This window comes from Ceratotherium simum, chromosome 13 (genome assembly GCF_057802395.1).
Source record: "Ceratotherium simum simum isolate JZ-2026a chromosome 13, ASM5780239v1, whole genome shotgun sequence".
NCBI lineage: Eukaryota > Metazoa > Chordata > Mammalia > Perissodactyla > Rhinocerotidae > Ceratotherium > Ceratotherium simum.
In genome coordinates this window covers 16,780,384-16,799,536 of record NC_141912.1, presented here as the reverse complement: position 1 = coordinate 16,799,536, position 19,153 = coordinate 16,780,384, and the positions used below count along the sequence as shown (strand labels likewise).

General features: G+C 40.0%; 1 protein-coding gene across 5 annotated transcripts in view; it reads left to right on the top strand.

The window, feature by feature from the left end:
* Window positions 1–19,153, top strand: part of KIF13A (kinesin family member 13A) — a 196,498-nt gene that overhangs the window by 170,047 nt on the left and 7,298 nt on the right. For 3 of the 5 annotated variants that reach the window (XM_087438060.1, XM_087438059.1, XM_087438062.1), the window contains 12 exons: window positions 1,370–1,469; window positions 2,714–2,840; window positions 4,705–4,760; window positions 6,071–6,195; window positions 6,463–6,639; window positions 7,352–7,444; window positions 7,594–7,750; window positions 8,729–8,802; window positions 12,675–12,722; window positions 13,804–13,915; window positions 15,322–15,470; window positions 15,988–16,092. In XM_087438060.1, coding sequence (XP_087294186.1) covers window positions 1,370–1,469; window positions 2,714–2,840; window positions 4,705–4,760; window positions 6,071–6,195; window positions 6,463–6,639; window positions 7,352–7,444; window positions 7,594–7,750; window positions 8,729–8,802; window positions 12,675–12,722; window positions 13,804–13,915; window positions 15,322–15,470; window positions 15,988–16,092 — 1,323 coding nt within the window. The remainder of the gene's footprint in view (window positions 1–1,369; window positions 1,470–2,713; window positions 2,841–4,704; window positions 4,761–6,070; window positions 6,196–6,462; window positions 6,640–7,351; window positions 7,445–7,593; window positions 7,751–8,728; window positions 8,803–12,674; window positions 12,723–13,803; window positions 13,916–15,321; window positions 15,471–15,987; window positions 16,093–19,153) is intronic. The other 2 variants (XM_087438063.1, XM_087438061.1) reach the window with 1 other exon arrangement.

Below are 19,153 nucleotides of genomic sequence, written 5' to 3'. Positions count from 1 at the left end.
TAGCTTACAGACCCTTTCTAATTGAGACCATTATCACTGTGTCAAATTGGTCATCTTAAAAATTGTGCAGTTACCCATCCATAATCTTGAAGCAGATTCTTGTCTTTCCTATGCAAAACTGCACTATCTCCTTACATCCAACAGACTGGTTTTGTTTTAATATGCCATTTTACTTTAAAAGACTCTTGCTGGATAGGAAAACATAGTTTTTTTTGTTTAGCTAGTTTTCTTCTCTCGTTAGGACAAAGCTTAGTTATCTATAACCTGAAGAATTTAAATCTGTTTTTTCTTTTTGGAAATCTAGAAAAAAAAAATATGTGCTAATGTGAAATTTCACCTAGTCAGTGCTGACTGGCCTGCTATCATGAAATGTGAGATAATAGTAATGTCAAGGTGGCAAACTGGGAGGAAGTTTTCTGGGTTTGGTTCCCAGTATTTCTACTGATTCTTCACATAAGTTTTCAGAGCATGTTTTCTCAGTGTGCCTTCCTGTTTGTAAAATGTGGGTACATTGTAGGTCAAGTCTCAGAAGTCCTCAGGTGTCTGCTCTTAATGCAACGTCTTGAGGATTAGCCTGGAATTAGGCAAGTCAAAGAGAATTCTGAATGGAATTGGTGGGTTTCTTTCCCTCCTCGTAATTTTACTAAGAAAGAAAACGAGCAAACAAAAACACACCTTAGGGGAAATAGCAGCATCTCCTTGGATCTCAGCAACGCTATTAACTAACGTCCTGCGGCTGTCTGTGCGCTTCCTGCCACGTTGTTCACGGTGAAGTCCAGCGGCTGCTTCTGGGAGACCTTAAAGCATGGCTGACTGCATGTTGGGTTTTTGCATGGGAGATTTTTTGGTTAGCCTCGCAGTAGTGGTTGGAGGTAAAATCTTTGCGGCAAGTTTGAAAGGTCCACTGCTGATCTATTCTTTGCATTTCAGAAAATACGCGTTATCAGGCCATTGAACTATGAACTATGAAATGCCTGTCGTTTTCCATTCCATTTGCTCTTACATGGTTTGGGCTCTGTTCATGGTGTCCTGCTTGGAATTGAAAATCCTTCAAATGAATAGCTATAATTTAAATACACACATGCACATACTATGTAAGAATCATCCAACAGCTGGTATAGTTTGAGCTTCTCTTGCTTTTAAGTGTAATTATCCTTTTGGAAATTCAGGGGCTCTGATTTCTGAGTAACAAGATCCTTGATCAGCATGCAGTATTACCAAGGCCTCTCTGCTTTCTGGCATATTAATCACACAGCAATGTTCAATGGCCTTTCCTAATGAAAAGTTTCCTAATCAAACATCTTTTTTTAAAAAACGAAATAGTTGTCTATGCATTCTACAGGACAATGTTTTCCCTCCCTGATGTCAGGAAGAAGACTTAAACTGTGTAAGAGAGAAGTGGTCTGATGCACTCATCAAACGACGAGAATACTTAGATGAACAGATTAAAAAAGTCAGCAATAAAAAAGGTATGTGAGATTCAACTCTTTCCTGGGAATAGCTTTTCACTTCTAGACAATGGTGGTTGGTTGTTTTCTTCCATTCGTTGGACAATAGTATCTTAGTTTTTTGAACTTGTAACAATTATAGATATTAATGAATCATACAGTGTTAAGAAGGCTCTGAATTCGAAGGTAATAAGTTTTCCTAAAACTCTAACTACTACAGTAAACATTAAACTCAAATTTCGCTTTGATAAATGCAAATGCTATCCATACCAATATCTCGGTATGAGGTGTTCCAGGCTCAGAACCTGGGACTGACAGCAGATAAAGGGTCACTTCTGAAACCGCAGCACTTGCGAGGTCAGCCCCAGCGCCTGTTGGGCGGTAGCCGTGCGCTCAGCTAGTCCAGCATGGCCTGAAGCTGGCCTGCAGCTCCACTCACGGCCACTCACCTCCACGGCCACGCAGTGTGCCTCTGCTGGCAATGGCCGCTTGGATGCTAGAGTAGAAATATGCTCTTACAACCTTTAGTCTCTCATTCTGACCTCATGATCCACTCATTGTGGTTGATTCTGCACCAAAGGACACATCGTGAATGTTAATCCGTTTCATGTAGAAGCTCCAAAAATTCTCCCTCTGTGAAATGTCTTGGTTCAGCGTTCCTGGTGTCTGTTTGTGTCTGTGCTTAGCCTGCTAATGAAAACTCACTTTGACTGTGTCCAGGTAATCCAGAGTTGGATTATGGGTAAGAGGATTTCAAAATATATCAAATAAAATCCCTTTCATAATGAGCCTGAAGGAAAAGAAATTTAGTTTTGCAGAGTGCAGTATATGGTGTTTTTTAATCCTCTATCTTTATAAAAAGGTGTATGGTTTTATAAAGTAGTGTCACATCCATTATTTCATTTGATCCTTCCAACAAGTGTGTGAAGTAGACATGACTTGTATTATCCCTGTTAACAGATTAGGAAGGTAGACTCATCTGCTGAATAACTTCCCCAAATTGCAGAACCAGTAAAATAACCCAAGTCTTCTAATCCCTGTTCTAATGTTCTTTTTACTCTTCCTGGTTTGCAGTCCTTTAAGCTGGTGTCGTGGCCTCTCTGAGCTCATCTTGGGCTTGAGCTTCAAAGCCTCAAATCCTTTTTTGGAATGTAGTGAATGTTTAAGTCATTTGTACACATCACCAAATAAAAATCTATTTATTTTAAATGTGGAAATTGTACTTTCTCCCTTCTTGGTGCTCATCCCCTCATTTTGTCCTGCAGAGAAAACAGAGGATGACATGGAGCGGGAAGCCCGGCTTGTGGAGCAGTGGGTGGGGCTGACGGAGGAAAGGAATGCTGTGCTGGTGCCGGCGCCGGGCAGTGGCATCCCCGGGGCGCCCGCTGACTGGTAAGTCCACCAGGCCTGAAACAAGGTGGTGTGGATGGCCTGTGGCAAGTCATGCAATTGACTTTCCAAGATTGTCACAGTGAATATTAAGTAACATGAGCTGCCCAGGGAAGGGCCACCCATCTCTAGGGCTGCCTTCTCTTTTTTTCCTCCCCACTGCAGCCATCTTCCTTTCACAGGAACCAGAGAGCATTTATTACCTGGCCAGGAATCATATACCACACTCCTCAGTCCTCTGCATGAGCAACGTGGGCATGGTTTCCTGATCTCCAGAAATTCTCTTATTTTAAATTTTTTATTCATTTTTTTCCCCCAAAGCCCCAGTAGATAGTTGTATATCATAGTTGCACAGCCTTCTAGTTGCTGTATGTGGGACGCGGCCTCAGCATGGCCAGAGAAGCGGTGCGTGGGTGCGTGCCCGGGATCCAAACCCGGGCCGCCAGCAGCGGAGCATGCGCACTTAACCGCTAAGCCACGGGGCCGGCCCCAGAAATTCTCTTGTTTTAGCTTGAAAGAAGGGTGTTTCCAGAATACAGTTGAAGAGGATAGAAAATATATCTTCTTCTTTGCCCTGGTGCCTGCTTAGTTTTGTCACTAACATAGAGTCAGCACTTAATCACTCCATAAACAATGAACAGTCAATCAATCGATCAATTAATCCTGATGCCCATAAAAAGCAGCATAGTATCCTAGGCTGTGGAGTCAAATAGATCTGGATTTAGTTTCCAGCTGCAGCTCTGAAGTGTTAAGTTTCCTTAACTTCTCTGAGGGTTTATTCCTGATCTATTAATGGAGATCCTTTTTGGTACTGTTGTAAGGATTAGAGATCATATATAAAAAATACCTTGTCCGTCGTGCCCATTCATTAAATGGTAACTGCTGCTGCTGCTTGTTCTCATTCTCATTCTTGTTCCAAGGATATGTCCTAGGCATTTAAGAGAAATCAGGTTCCTTTTGAACGTAGAATGTACATGTCAAGATAATCTCTTTTGGATAGGTGTAGAAACATTAGTGATGTTATTTGTGTCTAGAATGATAAATGGAATTGTAAGTGATTTCATGGTCTTATGAAACTAGAAAATCTGAATTTGCAGGCACATAATTTGTAACCTAATGTTTCTCCCTGCAGATTCTCCTGTGGTGCTGGAATCCTGTAGGTCACATACAGGGTATCTGCCAGCCACTTTTTATAAACAGCCAGCTCATTCCCAGTCTTGTTCTGCTCCATGAGCCCCTCTCTAGACAGCTCTTCCTACCTCAGTCTCTTTGATTTGAGGTGTTTCCCAACTTCAGATCATCTTGAATGTCTGTAAAATGTAGAGTCCTGGGTCTCATCCCTAGTTATTTTGATTTGGAAGAAAAAAGGTGGGCCCAGGACTTTTCATTTTAAGAGGCCTGAGGTAATGCTGATGCAAGTGGGCCAGTCTTTGATAAAATACTGCTTTGGTCTTTCCTGCACACGACCCCGCCTCCTTTCACACGTCTTGCATTGTCTCCTCCTTTGAGCTTTTTAAATATTGTCCCTTTTCTTTACTTCCTCTGGGTTCTGATCCTGTTCCCTGTTCCCACTCTAACAACATCCCCTTCCCTTTTTCCCATCACTAGAGTTATTTTTAGAAAGCCTTCAAATAATCTTTGTTTCAGTTAATTACATGTAATTCATACAACTGGTAGTTCTTTATATGTCACATAATTCCCATGATTCGTGTTAATAGGGATATCAAGAAATGTGGAAATATTTCATTAATAGAACCTGTATGTCCACAGTGTTTCTCTTCTGCTTCCATTCCTCTGTGGTGTTTGATTATCTACCAAGGTATAAAACATATATTTTGTTACGATTAAATTTTATTATTAAATTTAGGATCCCACCACCTGGAATGGAAACCCACATACCGGTTCTCTTCCTTGATTTGAATGGTGAGTAGACACCTAATATTCCAGGAGTTATCACGTTTAATTAAAGGTTGTAATCTGTTCAGACCCACATTATTGTGATCCTTAAATCACTTTTCTAATCACTCATATCTAGGTGACGTTTTTAGTCCAACCAAATATATGTAACAACGACATATGGAATCACTAGAAGAGAGATGTGTATATTTAATCATAAAAAGAGAGCACTTGGGAGATTGAGAACTGCATACAAAAATATTAAAGCAGTTATTGCTCTGAAACTTTAACAGACACAGAAATTACCTGAGAAAGTAATCACCCTCAGAGATTCTGAATCTTTTTGCTGTGCAAGGGCCTAGGAATGTGCATTTCTAACTAGTACCCTTTGCTCCCCATGCCCAATAGTATTGGTTCCAGAACATAATCACACTGTAACCCTGCATTAAAGGTTGTCCTTTGCAATAGCAATTAGATCAAACTTGGGTGAACCTAGAATAGTGGTTTTCACTGTGTTTTAGCAGTAAAATCCATTTTCAAAATGAAATCTTTAATGGAACCCTATGTGTAAAATACAAAAGCAGAGTTGCAGGGTTTGGGGATGGGCAGGCTCTGGCAGGCCCTTCTGCCGGGCCCTTGGGATCCTTAAAACACAGCCTGAATACCTGTCTTCTGGAGGGAAGGCCAATAATGGATGAATGGAAGACATGGGGAGGTTGGCTTTGGCTCTTCATTTGAAGAATTTTTTAAAAGCCTAGAAGTAGACTGAGTGCCACATGAAGTGGTGAGTTCCCTGTTTTTGGAGGTGTATAAACAAAGGCTGGATAACTACACACAGAGATTTGTGAAGAGTGAATCCCACATTGGGTAAGGCATTGGAAGAATATGATCTTCACGTCTCTCCCAAGTGCTCAGAACTTTGATTCTAAATTGATAATAGAACTGCTCAAATCTCTAATTTAGTGTAAGTTATTTAAGTAGGACAACAAACCCAGGACTAGGTGACAGGAGGAATTGCCATCAGAAAGCAATAAAATTCTAAGATGTGTTTATGTAGTGAAAATATTTGTTCTAAGGACCGCGTATAGAATATACTCAGTCTGTTTTGTAGGAGGCTCACAAAGGCTCCTTTTGGCTGTCAGAGTTGTTTCTGTAAAGGATAAAAGCTGCTGTGAGTATTGGAGTCTCTATTTCAACTGCAGGATAAGGAATGAAAGAAAAAAATTAAAATGATTATGTGTAAACATCATCACAGAAAGCATATTTAAAATTTTTTGATGTTTGCTTAAAATCTGACTTTTCCCCCGCTTTTGTTTCTGTGCCCTGGACTTGGTTAGCGGATGACCTCAGTGCCAATGAGCAACTCGTGGGCACCCATGCATCAGGCGTGAACTCCATCCTGCCCAAGGAGCATGGCAGCCAGTTTTTCTACTTGCCCATCATAAAGCACAGTGATGAGGAGGTAATTGACCCTTAAGATTCTCTTAAAGGGATTCGGATTAGTGCAAATGCCTGTGGGCATGTCTTCCTATTAAACTGCTGTGGTCTGCTTTGGGGAAGAGGACTGGGAACTTTAAAAAATAGAACATGTCTATTGTCAAAAAAGGTGAGGAAACACATGTATGATTCAATAGAATTGCATTTATTTTCTTTCTCTAACGTATGATGTAAAACTACTAGACCTGAGTTGTGTCTTGTTTCCATCTCCCCATCCTTCCCCTACACCTAGGTTTCAGCCACAGCCTCTTGGGACTCCTCCGTGCATGATTCCATTCACTTGAATAGGGTCACCCCACAGAATGAGAGGATTTACCTAATAGTGAAGACCACAGTCCAGCTCAGCCACCCGGCTGCTATGGAGTTAGTATTACGAAAACGGATTGCAGCCAATATTTACAACAAACAGGTAGTAACGGGGCCTGATTCTGCCGTTGCATATAGGAGCTCAAAGTTTTTTCCTTCTCTCTGACAAAGTAGTGTGTTGTGGTGTTAGTACAGTGGATGTGCAGGTTGATACCATACTGGCCAAGTTAGTCTGATTCTCATTTATCCAAGATAAGGGGCATGAGGATAGCAGAGGTAAATGTCGTCCAACAAAAGACTCTTCCATCTTGACCGATTTGAGACCTGTAATCCTAGGAGGCAGCAGAGCGATGACGTTTCACTGTTTGAAGAAGGTTAAGTACCAGGTCCAAGCGGGTTAGTGACAAAACCAGGAAAAAGGCAGCCTCCAATAAACCCTGTCCTACCGCTTCCCCAGATCTCACCTCAGAGGTGCTGTCGGCGGAACTGATCCTCTCCAGTTTTCTTCTGGCTCTGCCAGGATAGACTGATGAAGCCCTGACGAGATCAGAAAGAAGGCAGCAAATGAGAGAGAGAAGCAACCACAAAAAACCCTGAATAGGCTGCAAATTCTGAAACCTAATCCCCAAATAATAGGTGGACATTATTGTCCCTCAGGGTCGGAGACAAGGATTTTTTGGTTCAGTTTTTTTCTGTTTTACTGAGTACTGTGTGTGTATCAAAAACATAGTAGTTGATAATGCTTTTACAATTTGTAAAATACTAAATAACTTATATTTTTCACACCTCTTAATTCAGCTTTACTTTTTTACCAGAGTTTCACCCAGAGTTTAAAGAGGAGAATATCGTTGAAAAATATATTTTATTCCTGTGGTGTAACCTATGAAATAGTATCCAACATACCAAAGGTAAAATATGTATTACTTTTTAAAAATTTCGTAATATAAGTAATGGAGAATATGTTAATTCTAGAAACTTTTAAATCATTTTCTCACCATAATTTTGATAGAAATACCATTCATATAAAAGTATTATAATTGCCTTCTTGCCACTTAAGGCAACGGAGGAGATTGAGGACCGGGAAACCCTGGCGCTCATGGCAGCAAGGAGTGAGAACGAAGGCACGTCGGACGGGGAGACGTACATTGAGAAGTACACGCGCGGCGTGCTGCAGGTGGAGAACATTCTGAGCCTTGAACGGCTCCGGCAGGCAAGTAACTGTGCAATATCTGGACCAGAAGGATGAGATCACAGCCCATCACCCCAGGTGGACAAAGTTGAATTTATTTATCAAACAACTTCTCTCTAAATCTATTGGACAAGGAAAATTCTAGTAACCATCTCATTAGACAAAATCATTACTTTGACAAAATAATAACAAAAATAAAAATAACTACGGTTTATTGAATATCTCCTTCTTAAGCACTGTGCCTAAGTAATGTAGATCCATTATTTCATTTAATCTTCAAGATAGCCCATAAATACTGTTATAATCCCCATTTGTAAATGAGAAAACTGACAGAAGTTAGCCAACCTACCCAAAGTTACACAGCTAGGAAGTGGTACAAAGTCGGATGTAAACCCAGAAAGCTTGACTCCAAAGTCCGTATGCTTACCACATGCTATTACTATTTCCCTAATGTTTGGACCCAAGTTAACTTCTGTGGCAACAGCAGGACATTCAGGTGAAAATAATCCACTAGGTAGTGGAACTATAAGACAAGAGATGTCATTCCATAGAAACAGTAGGTGAAGTTATGGAAAATGTATTTTAAGCAAAAGGGGAGTAAGATTGGCATCTGTCAGAAAAATCTTCCTTTAATGGAAGTCCCACCTGAATTGCTGCCTGAGTAAAACTCAAACAGCATAAAAGTCAATTATAATTTTGCAGGTGAGATAGATAGACAGAGGTATTTCTTCTCTGTTTTCTCCGTCCACCTATATAAAAAACCCACAACGTAATTGTCTTTATTTCAACAGTTTTCCTGGTTTTATTTAAGAAAAATGTTTTTGATAGATTAAGCAAAAAAAAATTAATGGGTGTAATAAGATTCCAGTCTTGTAAATATGAGTGTATGTGTGTAGGATTGAAATGATCTTTATTTCTATATTTTCTAAATCTTCCACAATAAACATATATTATTTTTGTCATCAGAGGGGAAAAACAATGTTGTTTTCAAATTTACAGGCAGTCACGGTCAAAGAAGCACTTTCCACCAAAGCTCGGCACCTGCGGAGGAGCCTCAGCACGCCAAATGTTCATAATGTGAGCACGCCCCTCCTTGAGTGACTGTCTCAGGGTCTGGGGTGTGGCATATGAGGGGACCTGAGGTTGGGGTGTACAGGTGGGAATAGAACATACGGGACTGGTGTGGGCGTCCCCAAGTGCCAGCCTGCTCCTCTGTCCTAGGAAGCAACCAGAGAACATGTAATATTGCGGAGCCTTTAGTGGAATCTTCCGAATTTGTATTCATAAAGTTATCTCCTTGAAAGAAGTTTCTTGAGACATAAATTGAACATAGTTACTTTAAGGATAAGCTAAAAATCCTGGCTGCCAGGGCCGCCGGGTGCTGCTCTTGAGCCAGTTTATATGCCCTGTTCTAGCTGCCCTGACGATATTACTGTGCTGCCCATCCGTGTGATAGAGCGCCAGACACCTCCATATAGACACTCTCATACTCCCTGGTCTTACCTTTGACCGTTTTGATTACCTTCCTCAACCATTTCATCTAGAAAATCTGATTGACAGAAACTGCTTCCAGTGGAGGGGACACTGTCATGGGAAGAATGGACAGAGGAGTGCAGGGACCACTTCAGGGCAATCTCTTTCCAGAAGCAGCAGAGTAAAAGTCGGATCCTCCCAAGAAAAAGCACAGTGCTATTTGTCTTCCTGCTCTCCAGAATTGCCAGAAAATGATTAAAAACATGGTGAACATTTATAAAACTTATCTTACAGTAGGCCAGAAAGCAAATCCTAGCAAATACCTGTAATCGTTATCATACAGATGACTTCCCCTGACCACAATACAATTATTAGAAATTGATTATAAGAAACTCATACAGTTTATTTTTTTATTTTTTTTATTTTTTCCCCAAAGCCCCAGTAGATAGTTGTACATCATAGTTGCACATCCTTCTAGTTGCTGTATGTGGGACGCGGGCTCAGCATGGCCGGAGAAGTGGTGCGTCGGTGCGCGCCTGGGATCCGAACCCGGGCCGCCAGCAGCAGAGCGCGAGCACTTAACCGCTAAGCCACGGGGCCAGCCCAAGAGACTCATGCAGTTTAAATGGAAAAAACAGTCTTTTAATTAACTTAGGTATCAAAGAAGAGATCATAATGGAAATTAGGATGTATTTAGAACTAAATGATAATAAAAAATGGTGCATGTATCAATAATTGTGGGATGCAGTTAAAGTGATACTTCATGGGAAACTTAGCCCTGAGTTCCCTATTATTCCATTTATACAGCAGAATACTAGACTAGAGAAAATGAAAGAACAAGAGCTACAATTAAGAAATTTATAGCTCTTATCTTAAAGAGTAAAAAAAATAATGAGGAATGAGGAAAGCATCTATAAAAAGTAAAGACCACCTATGAAGTATTCTACCCTCACCCCTGCAAAAAATTGAGTCTAAATCTGATAAGACTCAGGATCTAACTGCTAATATTTACAGAGGACAGAAGAAAATGTTAAGAGGCACCACAGAGGTTCAATTAGCAAAATCCAGACTGTGGGAAACTTTACAGGAAAAATGACCTAGAGAAAAGGGAAAACTCATAAATTAAAAGAGACTTACGAGATATATCATCCAACTGCAATGTATAAACTATTCTAATCCTGATTCAAAATTAACCATGAAAATGTTTGAGACATTTGAACACTGACTGAATGTCTATACTATTTAGAGAACACTTAATTTTTTAAGATGTGATAATGGTATTATCGTTATGGTTTTTAAAAAAGAAAGATGAATTTCTTATATTTTAGGGATTCATAGAGAAATATTTATGGATAAAATTTTTTAAAGATAGAAAAAACATCAGAGTAAATTTTTTAAAAGATGGTAATAATAAATGTTAGAGCAGAATTATAATAAATTTAGATAAAGAAGGAAATAATACAGATTCAAACAGGTGTATGAAATAGAAAACAAACAATAGAATCAACAAAGCTGAAAAGCAGGTTTTTTGAAAAGACTCGTCAAATGGACTGACTTCTAGTTAAGATTGATTGGGGAAGAAAAAATATGAGAGAAGACACAAATATTATTGAAAATAAAAAGAAGCATATCACTACAGAGAGAACAGAGATTTAGACATCATAAGAGCAAACCATGAATAACGTTATGTCAGTAAATGTAAAAGCTTAAACAAAATAGAAGTTTCCTACAAAAACTGAATCAAGAAGAAATAGAGGGGCCGGCTCCGTGGCTTAGCGGTTAAGTGCGCGCACTCTGCTACTGGCGGCCCGGGTTCGGATCCTGGGCACGCACTGAGGCACTGCTTGTCCGGCCATGCTGAGGCCGCGTCCCACATACAGCAACTAGAAAGATGTGCAACTGTGACATGCAACTATCTACTGGGGCTTTGGGGAAAAAAAAGGAGGAGGATTGGCAATAGATGTTAGCTCAGAGCCGGTCTTCCTCAGCAAAAAGAGGAGGATTAGCATGGATGTTAGCTCAGGGCTGATCTTCCACACAAAAAAAAAGAGGAAATAGGGCCGGCCCCGTGGCTTAGCGGTTAAGTGCGCGCGCTCCGATGCTGGTGGCCCGGGTTCGGATCCCAGGCGTGCACCGACGCACCGCTTCTCTGGCCATGCTGAGGCCGCGTCCCACATACAGAACTAGAAGGATGTGCAACTATGACATACAACTATCTACTGGGGCTTTGGGGGAAAAATAAATAAAATTTAAAAAAAAAAAAAAAAAGAAGAAATAGAAAATCTGAATACAGTTATCGCCATGAAGAAGGCCTGAACTCATGGAGAGAGAGAGTTGGTTCGTTGGTGGGAATACACAGTATCGCAAAATTGGCACATCTCCTTAAACTGCTCTGTAAATTCCCGACATAGTTGCTAGCAGGATTTGATAAGCCAATCCTAAAATCCCTGTGGAAGAGGAGAGTTGAAGGTGCACATACCTTATCTACAGCCCAGAGATTCCATGCCTTAATATGTGCTCTAGAGATTCTCATAGATACACAGGATGTGTTTAGAACTAAATGATGCTAAAATAGTACATGTCAATACTGGTTGGATACAGCTAGAGTAGTACTGAGGGGCAGTAACAACAACATTTGTTTCATCATAGTTTATAATAGAAAAAAATTAGGAGCATCCTAGATGTCCATCTAGAATAGAACAAATAATTATTAGACTATTGAAGAAGACCATGTATAGTAAGATACCACTTATATGAATTATAAAAATATACAAAATATTATTATATATTGTATACACATACATGCACATATATCCATAGCCAGCTCTGGTGGTCTAGTGGTTAAGATTTGGCTCTCTCACCACCCCGGTCTGGGTTCGTTTCCCAGTCAGGGAACCACATCACCTGTCTGTCGGTTGTCATACTGTGGCAGCTGCATGTTGCTGTGATGCTGAAAGCTATGCCACTGGGATTTCAAATACCAGCAGGGTCACCCATGGTGGACAGATTTCGGCAGAGCTTCCAGACTAGACAGGCTAGGAAGAAGGACCTGGTCACACACTTCTGAAAAAATTGGGAGTGAAAACACTGTGAATAGCAGCAGAGCATTGTCTGATAGAGCGCTAGAAGGTGAGAGGATAGTGCGAAAAGACCAGGCCAGGTTCCACTCTGCTGTACATAGGTCACTAGGAGTCGGAATCTACTCGACAGCACTAACAGCAACATATATACATATATATGTGTGTGTGTGTATGTATATATGTATGTATATGTGTAACTAATTATAGAAAACCTTTATGGGAATAAATAAACCCCAAATTTAGGATATTCATTACTTCTGAGGAGGGAAGAAAGAGAAGGAGGAGAAGGTCATACAGGCTTCAACTGTATATGTGACATTCTATTTCTTTATATACGTATGTATAGTTTATGTTAAATATATAAACCACACTGATAAAACCATTCATCTGTTATAGGTTTCCTCCAGTCGACCAGACCTTTCTGGCTTTGATGAAGATGATAAGGTGTGCACCTGTGGGCATGGCCAGATTGCTAGCAGAATCTAAGTCTGGAAAGTTAGAGTATCTTGGTGTTTTTAAAATCTTTGGACTTCCCGTCTTAATCTCATGCAGATCATTGTCTCCACGTATCCATTTCCAAGTTCAAATACTTGATGTGAAATTGCTGTGCACTCTGAGTGTTACACAGTTACTTCAAGTGATACTTTCCATACCAGGATAATACCACACATAATTGAATGTCTATATGTTTATGGGTCTAACTCTAAATGGTTTAAGAAGGTATTACACTCACCATAGCAAAATCAAAATTATTTCAAATGGATAAAATTAGAGATTTAAAATTAAAGCTATTTTGCAACATCATCTTACTCAGCAAATATTTCTTAAACATATATTGTATGTAAGTTACTATGCTAGGGGCTGTGAGTGATTAAAGAGCATAGACACAGATTATGTCCTCAAGAAGTTTCAACTCTAGTCCTTAGAGGCAGCCAATTTCTGAGAAGTTGAAGTAAGATTAAATAAGCTTATGTGATATACAGGAGGAGTTTTCTCCCTTTAGTATACCAATATCTTATGCCAGATTGATACTTTTAAATCTCAGGTATATGTAGAGTAACCATACCACCTAGTTTGCCTGGGGCAGTCCCAGCTTATGCCTGCCACCCAGGGAAAATTATTAGTGGAACCATTTCACTCTGAAAAATGTTTCAGTTTGGTCTTTAAATTATCCAGTCGCCCTGATACATACCAAATTCATAAAAGTGGCTGCCTCTGGAGAGGGAGGAAGACGAATGGGACTTGTAGGGGCTCAAAAGGGGATTTCACTCTATTTGTAATGATTTTACTAAATCTTGAACAAATACAATAAAGTATTAACATTTATTCACTCTAAGTATACCTTGGGTATGACAACATTTGTCATATTATTCAGCACTTTTCTATATGTTCGAAATATTCTATAATAAAAATATATAAAGAAGAATATATACGGCCATTAAAAAATAGAAAAAACTCAAATCAGGGCTTCATTTTCCATTTTAGAGGGACTTACTTGCAGTTAACCCATATTTTTGCCTTGTAGGGTTGGCCAGAGAACCAGTTAGACGTGTCTGACTACAGCTCCAGTTACCAAGATGTGGCGTGTTATGGAACTTTACCCAGGGATTCACCTCGAAGGAGTAAAGAAGGGAGTGGTGAGACTGTTTTTCTGTGTTCTTTCTTTATAATTTCTTATGAAAAGCACAGGGGAGAATTCTTTTATAGATGGCGTATAATAAGATAGGAAGCTGAAATTCTAGTTTGCTGGATGATCCGAAACTGTCTTCTTGAATAGAACCTATCATGTTCACTTATTTGATTTCTTTTTGCTTTGTATCCAATATATCATCCAAATAACAATAATAGGCTTTTTGTGTAATACTTTAGAATTTTCAAATCATTTTTCACACATCATTTCCTGATTCTGAATTCAGTTTTGAGACACACACAAATCTTATTACGTTATGATTAGACTGCATTCTTTCCCAAAAAAATATCCACTTCTGTCATGTATTTGTACTCAAATTAAAGGATTTTTTGGGAGACCATGTCTCTGATTCCTAAAGCAATTTCAAAAATGATACCAGAAATGAGTTTGATCAGTGACAACATTACTACCTCAGTGTATAAGCTCCCAGTGCCCTGAAGGGAACAGCATTTTTTGGATATGTAAATCAGCTCTGTTACCTTACACCTTATGTTTTACCTACTAAGTGCCATTGTATCAGTGAATTGGGAAGAAAATATAGAAGGACGCCCAAAAAGGTAAGAAATGAATAAAAGCAAGAAAGAAGGGCCGGCCCCGTGGCTTAGCGGTTGAGTGCGCGCGCTCTGCTGTTGGCGGCCCGGGTTCGGATCCCTGGCAAGCACCGACGCACCGCTTCTCCGGCCATGCTGAGGCCGCGTCCCACATACGGCAACTGGAGGGATGTGCAACTACGACATACAACTATCTACTGGGGCTTTGGGGGAAAAATAAATAAATAAAATCTTTAAAAAAAAAAAAAAGAATTGTCCTTCCTTAGTCATATGGAGCAGGATGGCTGGAGGAAACAAGTGGCTTGCAAGAAAATTTATACAGTATTCATTCATTGAGTATTTTTTGAGCCTCTCCTTGCTATATGCAGTGAAAGATACAAAAAGGTGCCATTCTAGATCTTAAAATCTAACTGTGAAAATGAGATACATAGTAAATAAGATATTAAATGACAAAGTGCCAAGATGCATGTACAAATAATAAGGGCTCTGAGAATTCAGAGAAATGGAAAAACAGCACAAGTTGAAATCGGTGTGGTAAGTGGCACTTAAGCTGGATCTTGAAAAGAAGGTAGAAAATTTGGTTTCTGATTTCTTTGATGCTGTCCAGCCCTTTGATAACTCCTTGTGACTTTGTAGATATATCTTCATTCTTGCCTACCCCTGTTTTAATGCTTAGCCAAATATTAGCTTATTAATTTCTTTGTTATTCCAGATATTCCTCTGGCTAGGTTATAACCTCACTTCCTGTGTGTTGGTTAAAGTGCTCTGGGCCTGGAAACCCATGCCTTTTTGTCTTCCCCAGGTTGCACATCAGAGAATCATGCCTTAACAGTCAGCCCTTTTAAAGCATTCTCTCCTCAGCCACCAAAGTTTTTCAAGCCCCTAATGCCTGTAAAGGAGGAGCATAAGAAAAGGATGGCTCTTGAAGCAAGGCCTCTTCTAAGCCAGGAGGTAAGCGCTTGACTTGTCTGTGCCATGTAAAATAGATGGAATCGAGTTGCCTGTGGAGAAGTAACGACTTGCATTAACCAGTCGGATGCTGCATGTCGACCTGTATGAGTTATCACTCTATGGATCCTATTCTGGAACCTCTTTCTCAAGCACACAGGGTCATGTAGAATTTTTTTATTTCTTATGGCTGTTGTTTTCTTAGTGTTGATTGCTTGTTAACGTGTTTTTTATCTTTCAAGTGAGAAAGAGATGTTCTCTAGGTGTTTTGTATATATTAAAGGCTTTTGTTTTATTTTTTTAATTTGATAAAACCGGTTATGCTATTTGCCATAGAATCTGTGTGGTCTTGTCAGATTTCATCAGTAGTTTAACTCCAGCCTGCAAAATTGTTGTGCTGCACTACTCACGTTGTAATAAAAGTGTTTGCATTGCTTTTCTAACTTGCACGCACTTAACGTGTATTTTGGCTGTCGTCGTCTTCTGTGTGTGATGCATCTGTGTGTCTTAACCTTTGCAGAGCATGCCTCCATCTCAGGCACATAACCCTGGCTGCATTGTACCCTCAGGAAGCAATGGCAGCAGCATGCCTGTAGAAAACAATAGCAAACGTGAGAAGAAGATTGTAAGTTCTGAAACCATTTCTGTCATATTGCCTGGTGGTGGGTTTAAGGCCCTTTCACAGACAATCATCCAAATACTTTAGAAGAAATTAAGATGTGTATTGGGTCTTTGCTTTTTTAAAAAATGTGACCATCAGTAATGAAATTGTGCATGAACATGGCCATGACATACAATTTTTCTAAGTGTTCATTCCATTTTATTTATTTGTCTGCATAGTATAAATTTGCTTAGAAAAAGGGAAGAAGGCACTTTTAATGATTCGAATCTTTAAAAGGTGTAACAAAGAAATCACTTTAACTAATATTGAATCTTTCTAATGTGCCTATACATATTGCCCAGATTCTGAAGTTAATCTACCTAGAGGAATTGCACTTACTTGCAGTAAGTAATCATTCATTTAGCTGTGGGTATGTTTGAAAGCTTTTTTTGTGTTGCCTGATGCTATTGCCAAGAGCGTTCTGTAGTTTGTAGCCACACTACAATCCATCATCACCCATCATCGTCATCTCTACATCTCAGGTAGCCTTTTTAAATTTGCTGGCCAAATATGTTCCAACTTCCTTGGTGTCAGTCTCGCTTTCAGAATGGCTTATGTAAATTTTGCCACAGGTAGGTTGAAATTCTACCTGTAAAACCTCATTCTCTAGCACTTCGTTTTCAAATTACAAACTTGAGAAATAGTTCTTGAAACATTGTATGCCAGGGCCCAGTCTGGTGGCATAGTGGTTAAGTTCATACACTCCGCATCAGCCGCCCGCAGTTGGTGGTTCGGATCCTGGGCACGGACCTACGCACCACTCATCAAGCCATGCTGTGGCAGTGTCCCACTTACAAAAAATAGAGGAAGATTGCCACAGATGTTAGCTCAGGGCCAATCTTCCTCACCCCAAAAAAAAAAAAAAAAAACCACTGTATACCACACACTTTGGATTACAAATGATACCTCAACTAAAAAAAAATAACCTATATATTCTAAGGCCTGGAAAGAATTCTCTAATGTTGTGTCTGAACTTTCATTCTCTTGTGGCTTCCTAGACTTTGAAAAAGTAAAGCAGCTTGGAGCAAGGAAGGGGCTGCTTGATGTTGACGTCTGCATGCGGTCTGCTCTGTGGGCAAAGTGTGGGAAGTTTCCTTTCCCAGTGACGCCATGTCAGATCCATTCCAAAGGCTCATTAGTGTGAGGTCCTTTAACAGTTCTAGAATATGCTGCTAACGCACACTGTGTGAAACTAACTGGAACTTAATCCAGACATGCCGTTGGCCACTCTCCTGCAAGCTTGAAGTTCTAGTGGATCTTAAGGAATGACTTGCTCAAAAGCACCATTTTCCCCTCACCACTCTGTCCTTCTCCCCTACTTTGCCTCTATACTCCCCCATCCCTCTATCCCAAAGCCCCCATCCTAGCCCCTGCTGGCGAAGAGGGTGCACATCAACAACTGCTCCTTCATCTCTCTGCATCTTAATAAGCCGTTCAGTCATTTACTTGACCCCCCTCCCCCCGCCTAATTAATAAGGGCTGCAGCTTGGGCTAAAAAAGGCCAAGTGGTTAGTTTGTTACCCCTTCAAATTCTCTGGCTCTGTGGCTGATTGGATCTGTCTGTTTATTGACATGGCACTCACCACCATAGTGCATAGGCACTAATTTTAGACCTCTTTTATCAATGCATTTTGGTAGAACACACCATCAAGAGACTGCTAGATGAGTCTTCTGGGGCTGCCCAACAGATGGTTTCACTATTCACAGATTTGGCCTCATAGTTATTTCCTTTACTTTCCTTTTAATATTTTTAAAGAAAATCCACCTCAGGACTTGGAGCTATCAGAGGGTAGGATGGAACAAGATTCTCTTGACCCGAGGAGTCTCAGCGGCAGTTGGACTCTATGTAGTGGAATACGCTGGTAGGCTTTCACAGGACCTTTTTTCTTGCTGGGATCTTACTTGAGAGATCTGTCTCTACTCTCCTTAGAAATCTGGCTCGCTGAGCACCCTTCATCTCTGAAGCTGTGGAACTGTTTGATTCATTTCAGGTAGCAGCTTTTCCAGGATGGTTTTGGTAGATTTTAAGGGTATTACTTGCTTGATCTAAGGTTCTAGTTTCTCTTTGAGAAGGTTTAATTTCTCCCCTTGTAAATGGATATAAACTGCTTTATTCCTTTGTTCCTTACTCACTTTCTTTCCTTGTTCATTCTTGAAAAATCAGAGAGTGAATCAGTGGTTCAGTCTGATCAAGGGAGTTTGAAATCATTTTTGAGAAGCAATGTTGAGACATTGTTCCTTTCATTTTTTAGCCCATCCAATTACCATATGCTTGATTCTTAAAGCAAGATTTTGTTGTCTGATCAATTTGGGAAGATATACAAATGTCCTTCATGTCTTGTATGAATAAGATAGAGGCATTTGGAATTTATCTTTTTAAGTCATGAAGCAAAAAGAAAAGCAGAAAAGGTCTTGCATAGACAGCATATGGTTTATTTCTCTCATTTTGCATAAGAAGAAACAAAAGACTTGCTGAGTGACTTGCCCAAGAACTCACAGTTAATGAGGGTGTAAGAACAAAGACCCTGTCCCTCAGCAGAATTGGACTGACCCCAGTGACTCCAGGTGCTCCCAGAGGTAGTCCACTTTCAGTCGCCTTGCTGCTGCTCTTTCTAAAAGGGGCTGCCCACCCTTAGTACCATGGACAGAAGTACTGGGTGACCTCACTGGTACAGTCCTTCTGAAAACAGACCATCTCTATGATGGATAACACAGACCCGATTATAGTGGGAGTGAAAATGACTTTAATCAAGTGAAACTCCTTGCAGAGAGTCACTGCTTTAATGTGGGTTTTGATCGCTTCTTAAAATCAGGGTGTTTTGTCTATAGGTAAATATCAGCTGCATAAACTAAATCATAAAAATCAGATCATGAAGACTGTAGCTATAGAGAAGCTTGAGAACTTGACTCCATGCTCCACTTGGAGGTAGAGTTTTAATTCTTTTTGTCCTTAAGACATAGTAGGAAGGTGCTTAGTTTAGTCTCCTTTAAGATACAATAATAAATAATATTTCTGGTATAAAGA